The 22,644-nt window shown below is 45.5% G+C and overlaps 1 protein-coding gene across 2 annotated transcripts; it reads right to left on the bottom strand.

The window, feature by feature from the left end:
• Positions 1–19,279: 19,279 nt before the first annotated feature.
• FOXB2 (forkhead box B2) lies at positions 19,280–20,323 on the bottom strand. Of its 2 annotated transcripts, XM_032206550.1 has the most exons (2): positions 19,966–20,323; positions 19,280–19,845 (listed from the first exon to the last, which is right to left on the bottom strand). In XM_032206550.1, exons 1-2 carry the CDS (start codon positions 20,321–20,323, stop codon positions 19,280–19,282), a joined length of 924 nt encoding a protein of 307 aa, XP_032062441.1. The 2 variants fall into 2 exon arrangements, with proteins under 2 accessions (XP_032062441.1, XP_032062440.1); XM_032206549.1 differs by having other exon boundaries at positions 19,280–20,323.
• Positions 20,324–22,644: the final 2,321 nt, after the last annotated feature.

Below are 22,644 nucleotides of genomic sequence, written 5' to 3'. Positions count from 1 at the left end.
CGTTCAAACAGCCCCACATCCTTCTTGTGCTGGGGACTCCAGATCTGCATGCAGCACTCCAGGTGGGGCCTCACAAGGGCTGAATAGAGGGGGACAATCACCTCCCTCCACCAGCTGGCCACTCCTCTGTTGATGCAGCCCAGGATGCAGTTGGCCTTCTGGGCTGCAGGTGTACATTCCTTGCTCATGTCAAGCTTTTCGTCCACCAGAACCCCCAGCTCCTTCTCTGCAGGGCTGCTCTCAATGAGTGCTTCTCCCAGTCTGTATTTGTGCTTGGGATTGCACCAGATGCAGGACGTTGCACTTGGTCTTGTTGAACCGCATGAGGTTCACACAGGCCCACCTCTCCAGCCTGTAGATGTCCCTCTGGATGGTATCCCTTCCCTCCAGCATGTCACCCACACCACACAGCTGGTGTCATCAGCAAACTTGCTGAGGGTGCATTCAATCCCACTGCCCACATCACTGACAAAGATGTTAAATGGTGCCAGTTCCAGTACAGACCCCTGAGGAACACCACTTGTTACTGATCTTGTCCACCTCTTGGACACTGAGCCATTGACTGCAACTCTGAGTGCAACCATCCAGCCAATTCCTTACCCACCAAGTGGTCCATCCATCAAAGCCATGTGTCTCCAATTTAGAGACAAGGATATGAGGGTGGACAGTGTCAAATGCTTTGCACAAGCCCAGGTAGATGACATCAGCTGCTCTTCCCCTCTCCACCAATGCTGTAACTCTGTCATAGAAGTCCGCAAGATTTGTCAGTCATGATCTGCCTTTAGTCAAGTCATGCTGGCTGTCACCAAGTACCTCCTTATTTTCCATGTGCCTTCACAGAGTCTCCAGGAGGATCTGTTCCATGATCTTGCCAGGCACAGAGCTGAGACTGACTGGCCTCAGTCAACTGAGACAGAGTCGACAGTTCCCTGGGTTCTCCTTTTTTCCTTTTTTAAAAATGGGGTTTATGTTTCCCCTCTTTGTCAGGAAGTTGTCATCAGTGCATTCCAGGGCCCTCCTGGCCTGCCTGTGCCCTGCTGTGCTGTCCCTCCAACAGCTATCAGGGTGCCTGAAGTCCCCTCTGAGGACCAAGGCTTGCAAACGTGAGGCTGCTGCTGTCTGTCTACAGAGGGCCTCGTCTGCTTGGTCTTCCTGATCAGGTGGCCTGTAGCACACTCCCCTCGTTCTAAGGTCCCCTGTCCCTGCCCTCCCTGGAATCCTGACCCACAAGCTCTCTCTCAGCTCCTCACCCATCCCCAGGCAGAGCTCCATGCACCCCAGCTGCTCACTGACACGCGGGGTGATGCCCCCCTCCTTGCTTCCCTCGCCTGGCCTCCCTAAACAGCCTGCATCCTTCCAACACTCCAGTCGTGGGAGCCATCTGTCCCACCACGTCTCTGTAATGCCAATGAGAACAAAACCCTGCAGGCATGCGTACATCTCTAACTCCTCTTCTTTATTCCCCGTGCTACTTGTGTCAGCATAGAGACATTTAAGTTGGGCCCCTGATGAAGCTGACTCACTGGCTGCACTGGCTGGAATTCCCTTGTGCTGCCCTTCAGGTGCTCTCCTGCTGACCCATGGCCCTTCCCCAGGCTCTGGGCATCTATCCCTGGCACTCGCGTCAAACTGGGAGGAGTGGGATGGACTGAGGTTCTCCTCCCCTGCCAACTCTAGTTTAAAGCCCTCTTCACCAGCTTGGCAAGCCCATGACTGAAGATGTTCTTCCCCTTCTCTGACAGGGGAACTCCATCAGCCCCCAGCTGAGGAAGTTTCTTAAAGCATGTCCCATTGTGCAAGTAGCCAAATGCCTGTCTGTGGCATCACTCCTGTAAATCTACTTATTCGCCATATATATTTTGCCATATATTTTCCAGTATAAATAGTCTGAGTGAAAGATTTGAAAGTCCACATTTTAATTGTGATTTCCCATAGGTATTTGGGGTCATATGTTTAAGAGTGTGTAATGTTCTTAAAAGCTATGTCTTTCAGCAGTCTCCACTACTGACTTCATGAGTCTGCCCTTTAGAAAAGTACCCTCTATCACATTTATGATGTTGTCTTACTAAAAATGTGTATGAATCCAAGTCGACTCAAGGTTTGACTGTTCCCCTGTGACTGTCACAGTAGCAAATCCCATGGGGACAGAGTGGGCTTGAGCAGCAATTTCTGTGCTGTACCAGTGACTTCGTACCTCACTTCCAGGTCACATCTAAGTCTTGCTGCTCTCTTTCTCTCAGCATTTCCAAGGTACTCTCTTTCTACAGCTTTCTGTTTCTCTCTTCTCATTCATATTGGCCATCACAAGGTTGTCCTCCTACTTCATCTTTGCTTAGCCTCTGCACAGCACTGTTGCTAGTCTCTGCTTAAAGAAGAGGTTTAAACTCTCTTTTAAAATCCTGTACACTTGCTTCCCTTTCCATCAAGTATGTAAAATCTCAAACCTCCATTAGCTTGGTGTTTCCTGTATTGCTCACACGTGGCTTATAGCATTTTTTTATAAATTTTAATTGTGTATTTAATAACTACATAGATAATTTTATTTGTATAAATAGTATGCAATTTGTCTGTTATTATTCCTCTTCTGATTTCTGTCCTTAAACAACAGGCCCTTCAGATCAAGGCTGGCTCATGTACATTGATATTGGTATTATTCATACTATTGCTGGAATCATTTTAATGGCTAAGAAACATAACTATTTAACAACATGGTATTTAACAACACCATCAGCACCTTTATGGAAACATTAAAAATATTATGCTAAGAAACATTTTCAAAAAATAAACAGAAATCATTAGGCATGCACTTTTTTCCTGTTTGTTAACCCATGTAAGTTCTTGAAGTTATGATCGGTTGCATTAAAAAAAAAAAAAATTGTGTGTAATGGATAGTTAAAAGACAGGCCTAAATGTGACTGCAAGTAAAAAAGAAATAATTTCCTGGAGTCAGATTCTTCCTTTCTAACTTTTACTATAGGCACTCATATTTGTGCAAGATAAGCATGAATCAACACAGAATTAAAGCTCGGCATTCATTTTCATCGTTGGCCTGGAATAAATACCTTTGAAAGATCGTGAATCAACTCTCTGAGAAGTGTAGATTTCCCGCAGTGATCTAGTACTGACCTGCTTATGTTCAGAGAGTGTTTCATTCTGAAGTCTCTTTCTGTATAATTGGATAAAGGATCAGAGATAACGGAGTGCAAAGGGAGGCTTCACAGTTACAGCTGCTGAGGGAGGATTTAGTGTATTGGCAGAAACAGGAGTGACAACTCCTTTGCACTTCATTGGTGTACTGATACTTGGATGTAGGCGATTTTTCACCTCATAAATAAATAGTACAGTATGAGTTTGATAAGAGTGTCTGGAAAATTGCAGGCTAACCTTTCAGTCCACACTCAAACAGGACCCATGTTTTTTTCTGCTAGGTATTTACTTGGATTATGACTAATCTGAGCATTGCTTTGGTTTTACACTGGCATCTCTCTATAGATTTCTGTGCACACCTGAAGCAAAGGAACAGGGAACTGAGTACAACTAAATAGCGGAATAGTTTCATACTGAAGAATGCACATGTCTGGGCCAGGTAGATTTAGGTATTTAGTGTCCAGGGTCCCCAGAGAAAATATTCGCGTCAGAATGTGATACCTCAAAGTCCCTTCAAGGAGGCAGCTAACACTGACCGTGATTACTGAGGGTGAAGCTCCGTCCTTTACTCAGCGGCTGGAGGTGCTGTGCTTGCTGGTGTCCATCAGCCCTGCAGTGCAGCACTTGCTTGGGCTATGTGAGACCTAGCTCACTCCCTGCTTATGGCAGGTGCAAGTGAAATCTGTGTCTTCATGGGACGTGTTGTTGATCAGCTGTCCCATGCCACAGGTGGCTGTAAGAAACTCAACGAGTGGCTCAAATTCTGTTTTCTGGGAGTTAGGGAAGCAGGATACAGGGGGCATGGCAAAGCACTCACTCCCAGTCCTTGCCATTTATAAGGACCTTGCACCTTTTTTATTTTGTGCATAGAGGATGAAATGCAAAACTCTTTACACACTAGGCCAAAGATCCCCAAACTCACACATACTGACAACAGGATATCCTAGCAGCTGGAGCATGTGGCAGAAACAGAAGGCCTTGGTGAGGCCGAAAAAGAAAGTGGCAGATTCACCCATTAAATGGAAAAGAAGGTGGCAGTGGCAGTCCTGTGGAGGCACTAGCAGCTCCCTGTTACACTGCTCTGCCCAGAGGAGCAATCAGCAGCTGGGCAGCTTTCTGCCACCCCCCACCCCACTCCCTGGGCTGCCACCCTGTGTGTGACAGAGACTGGCTTCCAGGCCACACTGAAGTGGTCCCTAGCCAGCAGCACTGCAGGTGTTGCAGAGCAACAGTACCCGCAGAGCTGTTTTTGTTTTTGTTTTTGTTTTTGTTTGTGTGTTTGTTTGTTTTGTTTTTTGTTGGATCAAATTACTTTATCTCATCAATCACATATGCTAGAAATTGCAGTTAAATAAACGGTATCTCTGTATACAATATTCATACTATTTTCATATCAGGATGTTGGACAGTAGAATGACCCAGAAGAATGGTGCTAAAGTTTTCCTACACCTATTAAGGAGGGGTAAATCTACTTCTCATTTTGAGTGGTTAAACTACATTAACATGCTTGGTCCCTTGACAATTAGGACTGTGTGCCAGAATTACAGAACAGCAGCAATTCTCCGTGTAGAAGTGGCAGATCTACAGTTTTTCACTCAAACAGGAGACTGATCAAGCTCCTAGTGAAGTCAGTGGCACTTTTGCATTTGATGTCAGTAGCAACAATGGCAGAGTTATGACAAGTCCTTGCGTAGTGCTTTGTTTATTCTATTTTAGGCTATTAAAATAATAATAATAAACTTATGTTCCAAAAGGCATGGAATGGTTGATATAGACTGTCACAGATGGGCCAGTGCTCCAGCCCAGGCTTCTTTACATCTCAAAGACACAGTGGTAAAAAGACAGCAGACAGTGACATGACACAGAATCTGGGTTGTGTTTAGGCAGCCATTCCACAATTTTAGATAGAATATATATTTTTTAGCTTCCTTCATTGTTCAATATTTGTTTTATGATCATCAGAAAGGTTGTTATAGAATCCAGCAATGTTTCTCATGGGGATGTAGTCAGAACTATAACCCACTAATAAACATAAATTAGGATATAGCTCATTTTAACCTCACACTAGAAAGCAGAAAAAAAAGATCAGAGAATGTGTCTCTTGAAATAAACTTTTATAGCTGTAAGAAGAACTGTTAAAAGTGAAATAATGTGTAATTGAAAGAGCTTGTGGATAACTTTTATTTGTGCTGGTAACATAAAATAGATGTCAAGCAGTGGAAAGGAAAAAAAAATGAAAAATGGAGATTTTCTGCCTCAAACTCACTAAAGGTGTGGAACCTTAGTCTTCATAATACTCAAAAACATGATAAAAACAGAGGTTTGTTACTGTAATGGTGAGAAGTGCTAGCAGGATTATAAAAATACCAATAATGAGGGTTTTTTTTGAAGTCTCTTCAAGTTAATGGTAGTAAAAATATGATACATATCAGATTTCATTTTAAAAAGAAAAAATGTTTTAGATTCATGGCTATGAGGAATGGCTTTTACCATTTTTAGGTCTTTCTTTCAAATGGCAAAGGAAAAGGTTTGTGTACTGTGGGGAAGGCAGAGTTCAGGAGTCTTGAACGGCTCAAGTTAGCAGTGCTTTGCCTTGGACCAAGTATATTATTTGCACTGATACGGCAGCAGTCTAAATGAAAGGTTTATGGTTATACTGCCTTTTGAGAAAAGGGAAAGAGCAAACTGCTCTCTGTTTGTTTCATGGCATTGCTCACAAAGCATAAAGATCCCTGAATCAGTAAGACACGTATGCTTCACTTTTGGATACACCCTTTTTCATTTAGTGAATCCATTCCATTATAAGATGAAAAGACCTATTTATGTAACTTTCACCTCAGTGGGCTGTTTTCGTTTCTGTAGCATACTTCCATTCTATACACACACATGCATGCACACACACACACACAGAGTGTTTTGTTTTCTTTATGAGGAGAACAAAAGTCTACTATTTTGATGGACTAAATTGGCACAAAATTCTTTACTAGTTTGGTTGAAGTTTTCAGCAGGGCTGTCTGTAATAGGGTCAATCTTCATTTTTATAACTTGTTCCTTGCATCAGTTGTGAGAGGGGGATTTTGTGAGTGTTGTATCATAATCATTACTTGATTAATTCTTACAAAACATTCTCCATGCTGCAAAACAGTTTTCCACACCACCTTCTAAAGGCTTAAGCTACTTTAACTACAAGACTAGTGCTTTGGGTTGAAGACAAATGCAAAATATCATGTTCATGTCTGCCACTTGTCTCATGCAGCTTACCTGATTAGTTGCTGCTAAAGTGGGTGTATTACAAATACTTATCCCTTGAGGCAAGTGAAAAGAGTAGCTTGTAACTTCAGTAATGCTACTGGGAATATATTTGACCTCACACCTCCAGTCCTGACATTGTTTAACCATATCCCACAACTAGTGAATTTCAATTATTTGTTCAGAAGAGCCATTCATAATTGCCTGGTGTAAGCCTGCCTTTAGGATGCAAAGCAGAAAACAATGAAAATGCTACACTGGTGAATTAGAACAGCAGCACTTAAATGTATAAATTAACTGGGCCTCTTTTCACAGCTTTCTCTTTCTATTCTGAGAGGCCTCAGTCTGGTGACATCAAAGACAGGATTATGTGAGAAGATAAAAACTTGATCTAATGTCCATGTTTGAAGTCATGAAAGTCCTCTTCTCTCCAAGCCAAAATAACCCTCCTTAAAGCACAATGAGCTAGGGTCCAGGTGCAGGGGGGGGGAAGGTTTCGGAAAGGCACTGGGGATATCTCAGAGAAGCCAAAGAGTTGTACATTAATCCATAATCTTCCCAAATGTGCTAAAACATTGTATGTAGGCTTTGGAAGCTTTGTCCTGCCAATTAATATGTTAAGTCTTCCATTTAAATGAAGAATACTATTATGCATTTGGCTGGATTGGCGTTTAATGAGAGTTTAACCTGTTTCACCTACGTATAGGGAAATCTACATTATGGCACATGTGGAAGAAACAGAGTGATGAAATGCAATGTCATCTAAGGGTACACTGTGATCGTATCTTGCTGGCTTCCATGCGCATTATATTCCGTTTCTGATATATCTAATACACTTACTGCCTATGTATTACAGAGGGATTCAGAATGCAAGGCAAAATGACAGGCTTAGACTTGTTCTTCTCAGTGAGGAAGCATTCTTACATTCAAATACTTTCTCATGTGGTGAAATGATCTGCCCTGAGTCTCTAAAAATTGTCTGAGGCCAATGCAGATTTTCACCTTGTAAAAATGTACAACTTTAGTGCTTCCTGAAGAAGACTTTCATTTTAATATGTACATCTCAAAGCACATACCCTTAAAACTTCTTGCTCTTAAAAGCGTGGAACATGCCACATGGGCCTAGGCAGTATCTCAACAGACCAAAACAAGTGCTTGTGTCCAACTTACAATGTATGCCAGTCTCCAGAAGAAGATTTTGTAAGCATCACATGCTAGTGAGAATGTTTGCCGTTTGTACCATCTGAGATTCTGATATGTAGTTCTGTATTTTCCCTGGATTTTCAGCTTGTGATGCATACTCACTAGCAGAAGAGAGAGAAAAATGTCAGTGATTCAGTTCACAACTACAGATGATCAGATGAAACTACACATGCAAAAAATAAGATACGTCTGATATTCCTCACATTCTCAATTCCAGTCTCGGACATGTTGCTATAATTTTATCATATTCAATTCTACTCCAGTGGTGGGAAGAGATTCCTCAGTGGTGTATTTATGATGACTTTAAAATAATGAATCTATTAAAAGTATTACTACTGTTTATGTACCTTTAAAAGACATGCTTGCACAAAAATAAATGTATATTATTAGAAATATTGGGGGAAACATCTTTCACTCAATTTGGATTATGATAACAAATTTAATTCTACCATTCAGCAATCTGTCTTCATACTGTCTTTCTATAAATGATCCTTGTAGCTACATATTTTGACAGCTACATAATAGTTTAATTTCTTTCTTTTATAGATGCATTCAGGTACACATCATTTCTAACTGCCAGCTTCTGAACTTCCTGCCAAGATATATCTATTACTTTTAAGATAATTAATTCTTTCTCCTACTGAGTACAAGTCTTTAAATGCATCTTGTCTTTTTTTTTTTTTTTTTTTTTTTTTTTTTTTTTTTTTTTCTTTTCAATTGTAAAGGGTTTAGAATTGTATGCTGTTTTGAATGGGAACATTTTTTAGTGCAAGATTCATGGAAGAGCCATCAGTAGCATTTTGGGTAAATTAGTTCTTGACAAACAAGGTAGTTTTGAATGTAGGACACACAAATCATTGCTCATTCTCTAGGCAGGTAACATATTAATTAGATATTACCAGGATTCTTAAACCATTAATATGTGTGGTTTGCAACAGTCTTACTCTTGTGACATAAAATTTATGTCAAGTTGGTCTTACAGGTGGGTATTTTCTTCCGGTCTAGCTTTCAGGCAGCAGAGTGATACCAAAGTGATTGGATAAGTACAAAGAATGGTTTTCATTACTTGATGATGGTGGGAAGGCCCTCATAGAAGATTTTCAAGATGTTAAAGGGGGAGCAACTTTAATCCTGCAAGAGGCCCTTGAAGCTTCTTTTAGCATTTGCAGCTCTGGGTGGTCCAGCTGAATCCTTTGTGGTCATTAGTGTCCCCCTAAGCGTTTTGATGACAATGCAATTTGTGGAAATTCTTGTGACGAGGGCCTGCTAGAATATTTAACAAGCTCTCAGCATCCTCCACTGCTTCTGTTCTGCTTTCATGCCCCTATCTTCCTGTATTTTGTCTGTCAAAAATTGAAAGAGTGCATCGAAAACCTTCTCCTCCAGATACCAGTACAGGGAAGGTTTCGTGAGCAATATTATAATTGAGAATAAACAGAGAGTTGCATAGCCAAGAAGAACTGAGTAGTGCTCATGCTAGAGCTGAAATCAGTTGCCTGATTGGTTCAGTGAAAAGAAACAAAAAGCTGACATCCATCCATCCATACGTGGGACCAGACACAGCCATCTGCCAGCATCAGGACCTCCAGGCACAATGACACAGTTCTTCCAGGGAGTCGAAGCTCCATGGCCCTTGGAAAAGGGATAATGCTAATTGGAAACCACAAAGCTCAAAGGGGTGAGGAAAACTGATTAGCTGGCTTAGCGCAGTAAGAAAATGAAAATATTTGGCTCAGATGAGGCTCAAAGGAAACAGGAAATCTGTCTGAATTCAGAGTCTCTGATGCAGTGCTGGGCCTGAAGCTTATTTTCAGGAGTGTGCAAATGGATTTTACTGCTTCTTCCCAAGTAGAGCAGTTACCAGCAACTACCCCAGGGTTTTATCAATTCCGAGTTTTATTTCATAAGCCTTCAGACGTATTCATCTACACATTTCTGGGAATTAAAAGGAAACTGTCAAAATGAAGATCTCTTCCCATGAAAGAGAAGAGGGGCTTGCAAAAGAGGCATGAACCAGTTATCTGTGAGATTTAGAAGCAGCCATTGACTCTGCTACCAGCAACATACACAAAGTTTTTTTGTTTGTTTGCTTGTTTGTTTTTCCATACATTCACCTGTTAAACAATATGATAGTGCCTCTTATATCTATCTCAGTCCAAATTCTAGCATAAAAAAGCCTTGATCTTTTTGGATCCCCTTATTTCCTGATTGAGTAGACTCACAAAAATCTACTTCACATCTGCCTCACAAATTCTAAAGGAGTGAAAATGTTACAGTTTGTTTTATTTTGCCCTGCCCCTTTGTTATGATGGTGCCATTCACTAAGGAGATCCTGCAATGTTTTCAACATTTGGGTTGGTGGACTGGAAAGTGAAGTGTTCCTATCAGCACAGCAACAGTATTGAAAAGTTCGAGAACCCATAGAGAAGTCTCTGAATGTCCTTGCTATATTGAGTCAAAGTAATTGAATCCCTTCCTTTCATTATACCCACCAGAAAGACTTGAATAGAAACCGTGTGAATCTACCCTTCCTCTTAGCCTTTCTGTGGTCACTGGGAAAATTATCACCTGGATGTCATTACCTTGATTAATTATTTAACAACATATTTTAAAATCAAAGAAATGTCAACTGTAAAAATGTTTCATCTGCAGTGATTTTTTTGCACTCTTCTTCAATGTGCCCTCATTAATTTCTATGGAGTAAAAGCTGTTGAATATCCCTTGCATATTTAAGACCCCAAAGTTTTCTGCTGTACAGCTTGTGAATCTTTCTCCATTAATAGGCCATCTCACCCAATTCTAGTTTCTTTTGCATGTCATCAGTAAGTATTGTATAAAACTTCCAAAATGACCTTCAAAAATGTTGAGTTATAGTAATATATTTCACCAAGCATTGGCAGTCTTGGGAACTTTCTCCATAATTTTCCCATATTCATGCGTTAGATTCTCAGTATAATTTCTGGCGGTTAAAGTCTTGTGTTGTTCTTTCAATAACATCGACAGCCTCGTCAAATGTCAAAGAAATAGAAGAAATGTAAATGAAAGAAAAGTGAAAGTATTTAAAGCAAGTTTGTCTACTGATCTTATAAGGTTTTTAGCAGCACTTATCTATAAGGAAATGGTTCTCATAGCTAACTGGAATGGTCTCGTGTAGAATGAAGTTGATTTATTTCAGGCTTCATTGGTACAGTTTTCTTGATATTAATATTTCCTTCTTAAGCAATGGAAGAAGTATGAAACACTGTTTGTCGCATCTGAATTACATGAAAGTAAATGATTTATAAGTTTAAAAATTAAAAAAAAAAAAAAAAAAAAAGTCTCACAATAATCCCATGAGCTCTCTGGGTATTAGACCACCATTATGAAAAGCTTTCCTGTTCAAAAGAGTCGAATTGTCTCCAGGAGAAGAGAGTATAACCTAAGTAGAGGTGTTCCAGCTGCCCTGTATACCAAAACATTTGTGCCGTTAGCAACCAGAAGACCTCCAGTAGTGGCTGACCCTTTCCTATCTTGTCATGAATGCAAAAAATAGCTCTGCTCTAGAACTTCCAGAAAACTGCAGATAGTCACTAGATGCCTCTTTGAGGGCGGTAAATCACTGTTACTGGTATTGGTCCTACTCTTCTTTGTGGTCAACTAAATAGGGAACTCTTCAGGATGCATTTTTAACTTTCAGCAAGTCAGAGAAACGTGGTTGAGTTCAGCAATCTTCTGATTCCTGGCTGGGAGGGATGTGTGTTTGCAGTGCTTCTCAGGCATGACAAGGAAAACCAAATCTGTTGGCAGCAGGCCAACAGATTCCAAGTTCCTTATTAAAAAAAGTCATTCTTATTGAAGAAAATGAAGAGTTTCAGTAGCTAAAGAATGTCATAATCCCTGTTAAGCTAATGTTTCTTCAAAATAGATAGAGAATTTTTTTACAAAATTGCATCCCATAGAACATAGGAAGAATTCATGACCAAACTTGGAGAACATGGACAGTGTCATAGACACTTTCAAGTTTGGTACCATAAAGCTGGGAATGTGATCAGAAATGAATAAAACTCAGTGCAATAAAGACAAAAGTTACTATGCAAGGAAAGAAGAAATGGGGGTAATACTAAGAATACCATATGTATGCTAAAGATAATAGGGATCCATGAGGCTTTTCATTTTCTTTCTTGACCTTCATTCATATTCCTGCATACTCAATGAGTTTTCTACTCACTCTTTGGAACAGGTAATCCTTTGAGTTACTTATATCTGGCAAACCTCAGATATCTTTGTTATAAGACCCAAAATGCATAAATTTACATGTCATGTTACTTAATTTATTTGTATAGCCAGCCCCTGTGTGAGGTTCTACTCCTTCTCTACTTACACTGATGATTTGCCAGACACTGTGATACCAAACTCTTTATTGAAGCTCTGTTCAATATTCAGTCTATTTTGTGATTTTTATTTTTGCTAAAAATCAATTATCAGAGAAGAGCATGAGGCTGTTCTGTCATAAATTGCATTTCTTGCATGAAAGTTGTATTTACTCCTTTTTCAGGCTTATATAGCAGTATATTTGTTTTTCTTTTCTTCACAATTCATTCCTTCAAAATGAAGTCAGCCTAATGGACTGATATTTTCTTTATATTCTCCCTTCATTTCTTTCTGGAAGTTTGCAGATGAAATATACTGATGACACAGAGATGCATTTTCATATACACCAAATATAAAATCTGGTTCAAGTTTGACTCCTAATTTGAGACCATATTTTGAACTTAGTGCATTTATTTGTTTTCAGTGCTGGAGTTGGTGAGTAAACTGGGGCATTTTTAGTTTTAAAAATGTTTATAACCAGATGAAGGTGATGGTAAAGGTAAAGGTAAAGGTAAAGGTAAAGGTAAAGGTAAAGGTAAAGGTAAAGGTAACAGAGGCTCTGTAAGAACCTCAATTAATTCACTTGTTATCTGTTTTGCTGGAATAATTGGTGTAACTTCATTTTGAAGGTGTATCATATTCATGCTTTTGGTTTTTGTTTGTTTTTGTCTTTATCTCTGCTGCAGATACTCAAAGGACAATAAATTGATTCTTTTTTTCAGGTCTTATCTTGACAGCCCTATTCAAGTTAAAAAATTGTACACTATGGTAATCAGACAGAAATGTACCATGTTACATTGCATTTTCTTTCAGGCTCACGTGTACTAGGAATGATTTTCATAAGTCAATAACAATTAAACAAAATGTAAGCACCTGACAGTTACAGCATTTATTAAGCATAGGAAGTATCACAATAATTTGCAAATTCACTAATCATTCAAATCATCATTCAAATTTATAACAACATCAGTTAAAGACTATGAGGGTTAAGAAAATTCTAATCTCAAGCCTTAGAAGGGGATAAACCCAAATCCCATATTCCACATAAACCAATAGGTTAATAAAACACAAATGACTACTACAATCACATTACAAATTTCTCTTACATTTTTCCCAGCAAATGATCATTTTCCAGAAGCAGATCTATGGTACAAGCAAATTCTTTAGTACACAAAAAATACATTTTTCTCCTTTCTTTCTTCGCTTTTATACAGAACTCATCATTGGTTGAGCTTCAGATTATACAGGTCATGATGAAAGAAGGCCTGATCCACACTGGGAGTTTGTCATGTATTATAGAGTTAGAAGTCTATTTTTTTTTTTTTTGTTACTGTGAAGACTGATAATAAATAAAATTTAGCAGCCTTTAGCAGTGAAAGAACCATTTGCCTAATAATTTATTCAATAGGTAACACTGGTGTTCAGCCAAAAACCTGCTTTTTCTTGACATTAAGGTACTGTGATTAATGGATAAAGAATATAGTTCTTTCTGCTTTTTGAATTGACTGCTTTAAGCTAATTCTCTGGCATAAAAAGGGGGGCAAACCTGTGGTTGTTCCAAGAACAGTTAATGTCTATCATCTGATAATTATTTTAATATGTAGCATAATACAAAGTCTATGCAATGTGAACTTAGAACTTTCTCCCAGGTCTTTTACTTTAAAATATGTTTGCTTCTCATTGAAAACGACTACTTCTCCCAGTGTAGATTAAGCATCCATAAAAGTCTAGAGATATATTACAAGATTCTGTGGTACATTGTGCATATCAAATGCAATAAAACTTATATTTTAATGCTCTGTGAAGCTCAGCATTAGGGTTCTTTTTTTATCATGTGTCATAATCTGATTCTTTTCTCATCTAAAAAGCAAACAGCTTCTTTTTACCAGCTCTGTAAGCAGAGAAGGAGATACAGATGAAAGTAGTATACCAACAACTCTGTCAATACACAGAGCAGCACAGATGCCTCAGACACACATGGCATGGACATGCCCAGTGTTATCGAACCAGGATGCAGATACTCAGAGCTACTTCTACATCTTAGAGGGTATTCAAGTCCGTACCTATACTCAGTCTACCCGTCAGGTATACTGGTATAATATGAAAAGGGCACTCAGTCTCCCATGCTGAAACTTTCCAAATGTTCAAATTAATTTTACCAGAAAATAAGCCAATAAATCCAGTTAGTGGGACACTTTCTTTGGAAAGAGGAACTTAGCCATTCCTTGACCTTAACATATTTTTTATATAAAACAATCTGCCACTCACTAGAGCAAGGTTTGGACTCTGCATCTGCAGATGCAGAGTAGAGATCCATGATGTCTGCTGTCCTATATCGCACATTGAAACAACTTCAAAGTATTGCTTTGATTTAGGACACATGGCTAGGAACAGAAGTCACAGATTCTGGTCCCCTCTCTGTTTAAGAAGAATTGTCATAGATCAGAGCAAATATTTATCTACCTCAGTGTCCAATCTCCAACAGTAAGTAAGCAATGGATGCTCTAGAAAGGGTGAGACAAGAAAAGTATGCAATTATACCTTCAAAATATAGTACCAGCATAGCAAATCTGAGCAAAAGGTAGCAAGTTTCTATGGAACAACCCTCTGTGGGTTTATCTGACATGAATTTTCTATTTGGTCTCTGAACAAATGTTAGCAACCTCAACATTCTGTGACAATGAATTCTAGGTTTTAATTAAGTGTTTTGTGAAGAATCCCCTCCTTCTGTTTGTTTTGAACACTTTTGATGACTCCCATTCCTGGTATTAAGCAAAATAATGAGCAAGTGTGCCTTAGTTTCCTTCTCTACATCTCTCATGATTTTACGAACTCATATATGTCTGTATGTCTTTGTTTCCCGTGCTGAAGAGCCTTAGACTACTGAATTCTACTTAAACAGAAGATGTACCTTTGATTAACCCATCTATATCCTGCCAGTTTTAATCTATCTGCTTTTATGAGTGAGGAACTCACCAAGCTCCATGGTGCATTGAAGTTTACTTAGGATTTAAACAGGGACATGATATTTTCCGTTATGTTCTCTGTTTGTTTCCTAGCATTTTTTTCCCTACAACTAACAACTATAAAGACAACATTTTCATAGAGATATCTACCACAAATTCATAAGAATCCTAATTTTAGGACCTGTAGTTATGTACATAAAATCCCCATGCGTATCGGTTTGCATATATCAACAATGAATTTCACCTTCCATTTCATTATCCTGTAACTTAGTGTGGAGGTCTTTCAAATTCAAATTTGCCAGCTATTTTTCTTTATCTGTGTGAGTGACTAAATATCAGTAAGCATTTGTCACTTCCCTATCTTTACCCCACCTTTTACATGATTATGTGTTTTTGGGACACCCAACACCAATTCACGTGGTACTGCATTGTGGAAATTTGCCGCTTATTCCCATCTTTCCTTTCCTGCCCCAACTGCTGTGTTTTCCCCAGTGGCTGTTGAACTCTGCCCTTGAAGCAGCGCACCCAGACCCTGCAGCTTATTCGACACTTGATGAAGGTTACATCTGTTGTCATGTAATGGCATGACTTAACCAAAAAGCATGACTCTTCTCCATGTGCCATTTTACAGCTGACTGGCATTGGCTCACAGATGTGAATTAGAATCTTTCTGAGCTGGAGTGATCCTGAACTTAGATTTCTGCCACAGGGTCTGAGAATAGTGCTCTAAGCATTCTGCTTTCTTACGTGGGCAATGCCAGAGGCTGCATTGTATGAGCAAAGGAGGAGGACCACTGATTATTTAAAGAAATTAAAGACAAATATATCTTCAGGATAGAGCCTTGTAGGTGGTAAGTTTTGGTATTCGGCATATAAAAGTCTAAAACTACACCTAGTTTATCCAAATGAAGCTGGTTAATTTTACCATATGTTCATCAAAACTTAAATATTTCCAGGATGTTCAAAAGCAGTAATGGAACATTACTTTTCAAAACTGAGACACTTACAGATTTCAAGCATTTACAGGAATGGGTATATATTAAAGTGATAGTGATTTAAAATAAAATCTTACAATAAAAAGGAAAATCTGATTGATCCCATAAACATCAGTGGAATTCCAAGCAGACTTCCCAGATTGATTTCTGGCCTGACAGGCTTCGTGACTGAGTCAGTGGAGCCCAGAACTTCACAGATAGTATTGGAGGTGCCACTGGGCTCAGAATGTATGGACTGAAATGGCTGTCACACGTCAGACCATAAAACACGTTCATTCTAGAAGTCTTACTGCATTTGCTTGGTTTTTCTTGCATTGCCTGCTGTATGGAGTGAAGCGGTGCCTTGGTTAGGAATAGTTTCCCATGGGTGGAAATAAACATCACTTTGTTAGCTAGCCATAATAAATCAGAAACATAGTGGGGTGATGAATTCCCTTTCTTAGGCCTCTGTTCTTCTACCACTGACTCTTGCTTTGCTACCTTTGGCAGTGTAATGAAATTAAGAATTAGCCTGCTTCTCCTACTTACATTTATTTCTTCTAGTTACAACCATCCTGTCTGCTCCCACCCCGTACAGGCTCAGCTGCTTTTTCTGTGCAGAACACAGATGTGCCTTATTCTGAAGGCAAGCCTGTGGCATACCGCTATAGCAAACAGGCAATATCTTGTAGTTAGCGTTAAGTCTGTGGATTTGTTTTCCTGTTTGGCTTACCAAGTAAAAATCTTACCCTTCTCCAGTTTACACCTGCTTTTTTTTTTTTTTTTTTTTTTTTTTTTTTGAGGAAAGGGTACTATCTGACTTGCCTACACACTGTACCATCGGCTGTTTCTGAGCAGTGATGGGATTGCTGTTTACATATTGGGATTGTAGGTTGTTGATACACGACTTTATAATATTGCAAAGACGGGGTCCTTAGAAATAAGGAAAAATGCTTAAACTCTCTACAAGATATTTCTCAGCCGGTGACTTTGCCTTTTCCCCCTGACAGCCTGAAGCGCTCCCGTCGCTCCGGCGCTCTGACAACTTTCCCTGTACGAGCTGCGAAGAGCAGCCTTGGCTCTTTGGGTCACGCAAAGCGCAGGCAGCTGCCGCGGAGCTCACCCCAAGCCCCCGGCCGGGCGCCCCGCGGCCCCGGCGCCCCTCTTCCCACGGTCTGCTGCCACCGGGCTGCCCTCGGCCCCCTTCGACATCAGCTTCGCGACATCGTCTCGGTCCCTCCCGGGAAGGATTCCCGCAGCTCCCGCTCCGGGCTTCACCTTCCCCTCTCCTCTCGGGCCCTTCCCAGGCGGAAAACACAGACCCCTAAAGATGCTCCAGGGCCCCAGAGGGCACCGCGTCGAAGGGGTGCTGTGTATTTTAGCACACCGAGCTCAGTAAAACCGGCGCGATTCGCCACTTACTCGGGAGACTGCTTTCAATACAAGCGGCAGATTTAGCAGCAGAAATATCGGCTCGATTTCTTGCCTGAAATGGAAGACAGCAGGGCAAAGGAAATGTGAAGCACTTTATATATATGCGTATAAATACATAGACATATATGTAGACATATATATATATACACACGCATATATATATATATATATAATTTCTTTCGCTCTGTTTACCCGCCTGCAAAACTTTTGAGGCGATCCTCCTGCTAGTCCGATTTCCGAACAGTGATACCGATCTGTGCCTCATTAACGCAACGTTATTAGCAGCCTCGTATTTTCCAGCGCTGGGAGCGTTGTAGTTTTGGAAGTGAAGGTGCAACCCCCGCCCGGAGCGGAGAAAGCAAGTGGAAATCGAGCAGCTGCGGGGTGAATTTCAGACGGGCGCAGGGAAAACTGGGGACCTCCGGCGCCCGGGGCTCAGCAGGCTTACTTTTCCCACCAACAGCCGCTTTTCTGCGGCTGCAGATCCCCCGGCAAGGAGCAGCACAACCCAGGGCACCTTTCCCAGGGGCTGCGACCGCGACCTGGCCTCTCGGGGCGCGGCGAGAGGCGGGGAAGAGCCGGGCAGCGACCGGGATTCAGCGCCCGGCGGCAGAGCCCCGGGCGGTGGGATCGGGATCCGAGCCGGTGCCCCTTCCTCAGAGCCGGCCAGCACCGGAGGAAGCACCTCGCCAGCGGCAGGTTTTCCCCTTAGAGGTTTCTTTCCCTGTCCCTCTCTGGTTTTGTCTCTGGGAGAAGTTTTGGGCGCTTCAGTCTGTCTGGGGGGAGAGGAACCTACGGTGCGAGCACGCGTTTCTGAACCTGTGTAAAAGGCGAGTGTTTTAAACAGCAGCACCAGCAGAAGCAAATGAATAGATGGGTTTTAATGATCATTGGTGTACAGCAGGGCAGACAGGGTACGGCAGCAATCTCTCACAAGCCAGCCGGGACTCGTCAGCCAGAGCATCGCTCTCTGACTTCTGATCCCTCTGCTTTATGCAGACCTCTCGTCTGCTGGAAGGTTGTTTTCAGTAAAGTGCTTTTCCCGAAGATTTAAAAATTTTTTTCTTCTCTCTCTCTTTTTTTTTTTTTTTTCTTTTCCCCACCCAACAGGTTTTAGTGTTCACACTCACGTGGAAGAAACGCCAAGCGACACATACAAAATAGCGATATCTGTGAGCGGTAAAAGGCGATGTGATAAGCACAATCTACAAATGGCAGGGCTGGTTTCATTTTAAGGACAATCGAGGGAATTCGGACACTCACAGCCTGAGAGGCCAGGTCACACTTCGGTCCCTCCTAAGGTATTACCCTCACTGAGACGCAGCGTAAAAGTGTGAGGGGGAAGGACGAGTAATCGTTAGTTAAAGGAGCCCTTCGACGTCAGCGCCGTTGTCATTTAAATTCCCACTAATTAATCGAGCTATTTAAAGCCTACTCTTTAATTCGCGAGCATCACGCTTCCCGAGGCCCCGCAGCTCGCCGGGGTCCGAGTTGTTACCTCGGCTTCGGCCGCCTCCTTCGGAGTGAGCTCCCCAGGTCCGCGGAGCAGAGGATGGATGCTCGGGGGAGGGGGAAGAGCAGAGCTCAGCGCAGGTTTTGCCCCTGTGGCTGTAGCCCCTCTGCCGCCGCGCCCCGAGCCTGGCGGGACCCCGGGGGGGGCTCCGAGGGGAGCCCCAGTGCCCGGCCGCCCCCAGCCCCAGGCTGTCGGGGTGACGGGCAGCCTCCCTCCGGCCCCTTCCAGCCCCCGGCAGTGGCTTTTCACATCACCTCTCCGCCACTGAGGGTACGTAACGACGATAAAAGCTCTTACCTGCGACCTGGCTCTCACACAATCTGATTGTACACAACACAAACACAGGCAGGGGCACGGTCACCAGACGGAGCGGGTCTCCGTGCCGCACGCGTGCCCCCTCCCCTGGGAGCCCGGGGGCCTCCGCGGCCCCGGCCCCCGGCCCTTTAGGAGTGCACCAGGACGGAGTGCAGGGAGCCCTTGCCCTCGGGGGCGCCGCTCGCCGCCTGCTCCAGGAGCGCAGCCGAGGCCGGGGAGGCGGCGGGGCAGATCTGCGAGGCGGCGACCGTCAGGGCGGGGATGGCCGAGGCGGCGGGCACGGCTGGGGCCGGCTTGATGGGCACCGGGACGGCGGGCATGGTCTGCGCCGGCGGGTGGCAGAGCGCCTTCACGGGCACCCCGAAGGGTCCGTAGTCGGGGGACACGGGCACGCCGGCCACCGGGTCCATCACCCCGACGTGGGGCCACATGGAGCTGACCACGCTGCTGAGCTGGCTGGGCACCGGGTAGCCCAGGTGGTGCATCACCGAGGCCAGCGGCAGCCCGCCGGCCTGCAGCACGCCCTTGTAATCTCTGCCGATGATGTTCTCGATGGCGAAGGGGTGCTTGAAGCCCGACGGCTGCCCGCTGCCGTAGGGCGAGAACTGCGGCAGCCTCCCCACGGCGGCGGCGGCGGCGGCGGCGGCCACGGCCGCCTCGGAGCCCGCCAGCCCCGGCACCTTGCCCGGGGGCGGCGGCGGCGGCGGCGGCGGGTGCGGGTGGAAGTAGTGCACCATGTGCGGGGCGGGCGCGGGGGGCTTGCCGGGACCCCCGCCGGCCGCCCCGCCGCCCGGGCCGCCGCCGCCGCCGCCGCCGGGCAGGTGATGCTCGGGCCGCAGGACCTTGAAGCGCTTGCGGCGCCGCAGGAAGCTGCCGTTCTCGAACATGTCCCCGCAGTCGGGGTGCAGCGCCCAGAAGCTGCCCTTGCCCGGCTGGTCGGGGCGGCGGGGGATCTTGATGAAGCAGTCGTTGAAGGAGAGGTTGTGTCGGAGGGAGTTCTGCCAGCGCTGCGTGTGCTCGCGGTAGTAGGGGAAGCGCTCCATGATGAACTTGTAGATGTCGCTCAGGGGCAGCATCTTCTCGGCCGAGTGCTGGATGGCCATGGCCGTCAGGGAGATGTAGGAGTAGGGCGGCTTCTGGTCGCTGTACGAGCTCTTCCCCGGCCTGGGCATCGCCGCCCCGCCGCGGCTCTCCCGCGGCCGCACGCCCCGGCCGCGCCGCGCTCCGGGCTCGGGATGCTGGGGACGGCCGTGCCCTGCCCCGCCGCCGCCCCTACATCGTGGGCGCCGCCAGCACGGACCACGCGCGACCGCGACTCCCCCGCGGGATGGGCGCACGGAGCCCCCGGGCGCCCTCGCCCCGCGGGGTGCGCTCGCCTCGGCCCCCCGCCGCTCGCCGTGGGGCCGCAGGGGGCTCGGCGGGCTCGGGGGGCGCGGGGCAGGGACAGCTCCCGGCCGCCGCGGGTGTCCCCTTCGCCCGGCTCCTGGAGGCCACCGGGTCGCCCGGGGTCCCCCGCTGCCCCCTCGCACTCTCTCTGCTGGCGCTGGCGCTCGGCACGCGGCGGGGGCTGGGGAGCATGAAATTACCCCGGGCCTCTGCGGAGACGGGGAGCAAGGAAAGCAAAACGCCCCTCTCACCGCTCAGTCCGGCGTCCCCGAAAAAAAAGTTTGCGGCGGGCGGAGGCGAGCGCTGGGAGGCGGCGGGGAGAGGAGGCGAGCGGGGCGGCGGCAGCCCCGGCTGTGTCGGGTGTGCGCGCTCCGGCGCGGTTTTGTAATGATGCCCGAGCTGGGAGACCCCCGCAGCTCCTGCTCTCCTGCTATATATCACATGACAGCGGCTCGGGGACTTGGCGCCTGGTGGAAAAGGAGCGAGGAGCGGCTCCCGGCTCCCCTCTCACTCGCACCTCCTCAGCTGGGCGAGGTGGAGCCGGGGGGGGGGCGAGGAAAAGCCATGTGAGGGCGAGATCCTCTTTCAAAACACAGGGCCGGGAAAGGATGCCCGAGCAGGGCGGCCCCCTCCGCCCCCTCGCCCTCCCGGCCCTCCCACAGCCCCTCTGCCCCCTGCCCCTTCCCCTGGCCCCGCACCTCTCCCGATCCCCCGGGGACACCCCGGGGAGGGGGCGTCGGGCCGGAGCCGGGACCCGGGCAGCGGCGAGCTGCGGCCCTTGGGAGCTGCTAATTCATTGAGCCCGAAAAGCCGCGCGAAGCCTAGCACGAAACTCGGAGAAACGCGGGGAAAAGGCTGCGTTTTCCTCCCCAAATCGTTGCGGGCACCTCGTGCTCCTCGGCCGCGCTGCGCCGAAGGCACCGGCAGAGCCACCCTGCCGGCGCCTGGCCGCGGGGTGCTTCGCTCCGCCGCCGCCGATCGGGCAGAAACCAGCGAGCGGTGCGACCTTCGGTGCGCATCCCCCGGCAGTGCCCTGCGAGCGCGGGCAGCCTGCGGAGCCGAGCGAGCAACGGGGAAAGGCGCTCCCCGCGCCGCCGCTGAGGTGGAAGGAAACCCGGCCAGCCCCGGCGGCCACCGGAGCCCAGTTATCGGGATGCTGCTGCCATAGGAGCTGCCAGCCTCGAAATGATCGCCCCGGCCTTTACTGGCTAAACAAACAAATGTGTTGGAGGAGCCGCACGGGCCGGACCGCGGCTCCCCAGCGCTGCTCAGCACCCCCGGCAGGGTGCCCGGCCCGGCGGGGCCGCAGCAGGGCCCGGGGCCGTGGTGCCCCGAGCATCAGAGAAGGGCTTCTGGCTGCGGGTCTGCCCCCGAGCCCGGCGCCGTGGGTACGGGTGGAAACGGGGCGGGGTAAGGGGGAGGAACAGGGAAAAAAATCGTAATAATTTTTAAAAAGCACCAAAATACCCCCCAAGCAAACAAACAAACAAAAATCCGGAAAACCTTTTAAATGAATGCCTAAAATCCCTGCTAAGGGGATGAAGGAAAAGATTCATTTCAACCCCTCCCTTAAGTAAGTTGTGTTTCATAGTATTATACCTGGCCTCTGGTAGTCAGGGGAAGAGCATGATCAAAGGTGAAGAATGAGAGTAAGTGGTACGGATTGGAATTTCGGAAAGCCAAGTTTCGAGAGGAATTGCGTGCTTTAATAAAGTTTCAGGGTATTATTGTCCAAAGCGTTCGCTTTGCCTCTGAGAATGTAGGGGACAATTACGGTGGCCGAAACATCCACGTGTGGCATCGTAGGGATCTTTCCCTCCAGTTGCCAACACGAGGAGAGCCGACACTCGGGTACCTTTCCCTCGTGAATGTGTGTACGTTTTCCCAGAAAATATTTTATTCGTGTTTTACTAATTTACCCCACCTTCATCGATTAGAAGCCCTGCTCCTGCCCTCACGTTGTAAATCCCGGACCTGAAAGTCATTGCCTGCCTCACCTCCCCGGTTAAAAACCCGGAGTTTTCCCTACGCATAGCACGGACGCGTGTACTCTCGCAGATGAACCCACTTCATTTCCCAGGCAGCCGGATTTTATTCATTCATTTTT

Source organism: Aythya fuligula, chromosome Z, assembly GCF_009819795.1.
Source record: "Aythya fuligula isolate bAytFul2 chromosome Z, bAytFul2.pri, whole genome shotgun sequence".
Taxonomy (NCBI): domain Eukaryota; kingdom Metazoa; phylum Chordata; class Aves; order Anseriformes; family Anatidae; genus Aythya; species Aythya fuligula.
The sequence above is the reverse complement of the archived record's forward strand: the minus strand, read 5'-3'. Positions and strand labels throughout refer to the sequence as shown.

Coding starts and splice junctions, on each gene's coding strand:
- FOXB2 (XM_032206549.1), bottom strand. CDS start 20,323: ATGCCCAGGCCGGGGAAGAGCTCGTACAGCGACCAGAAGCCGCCCTAC.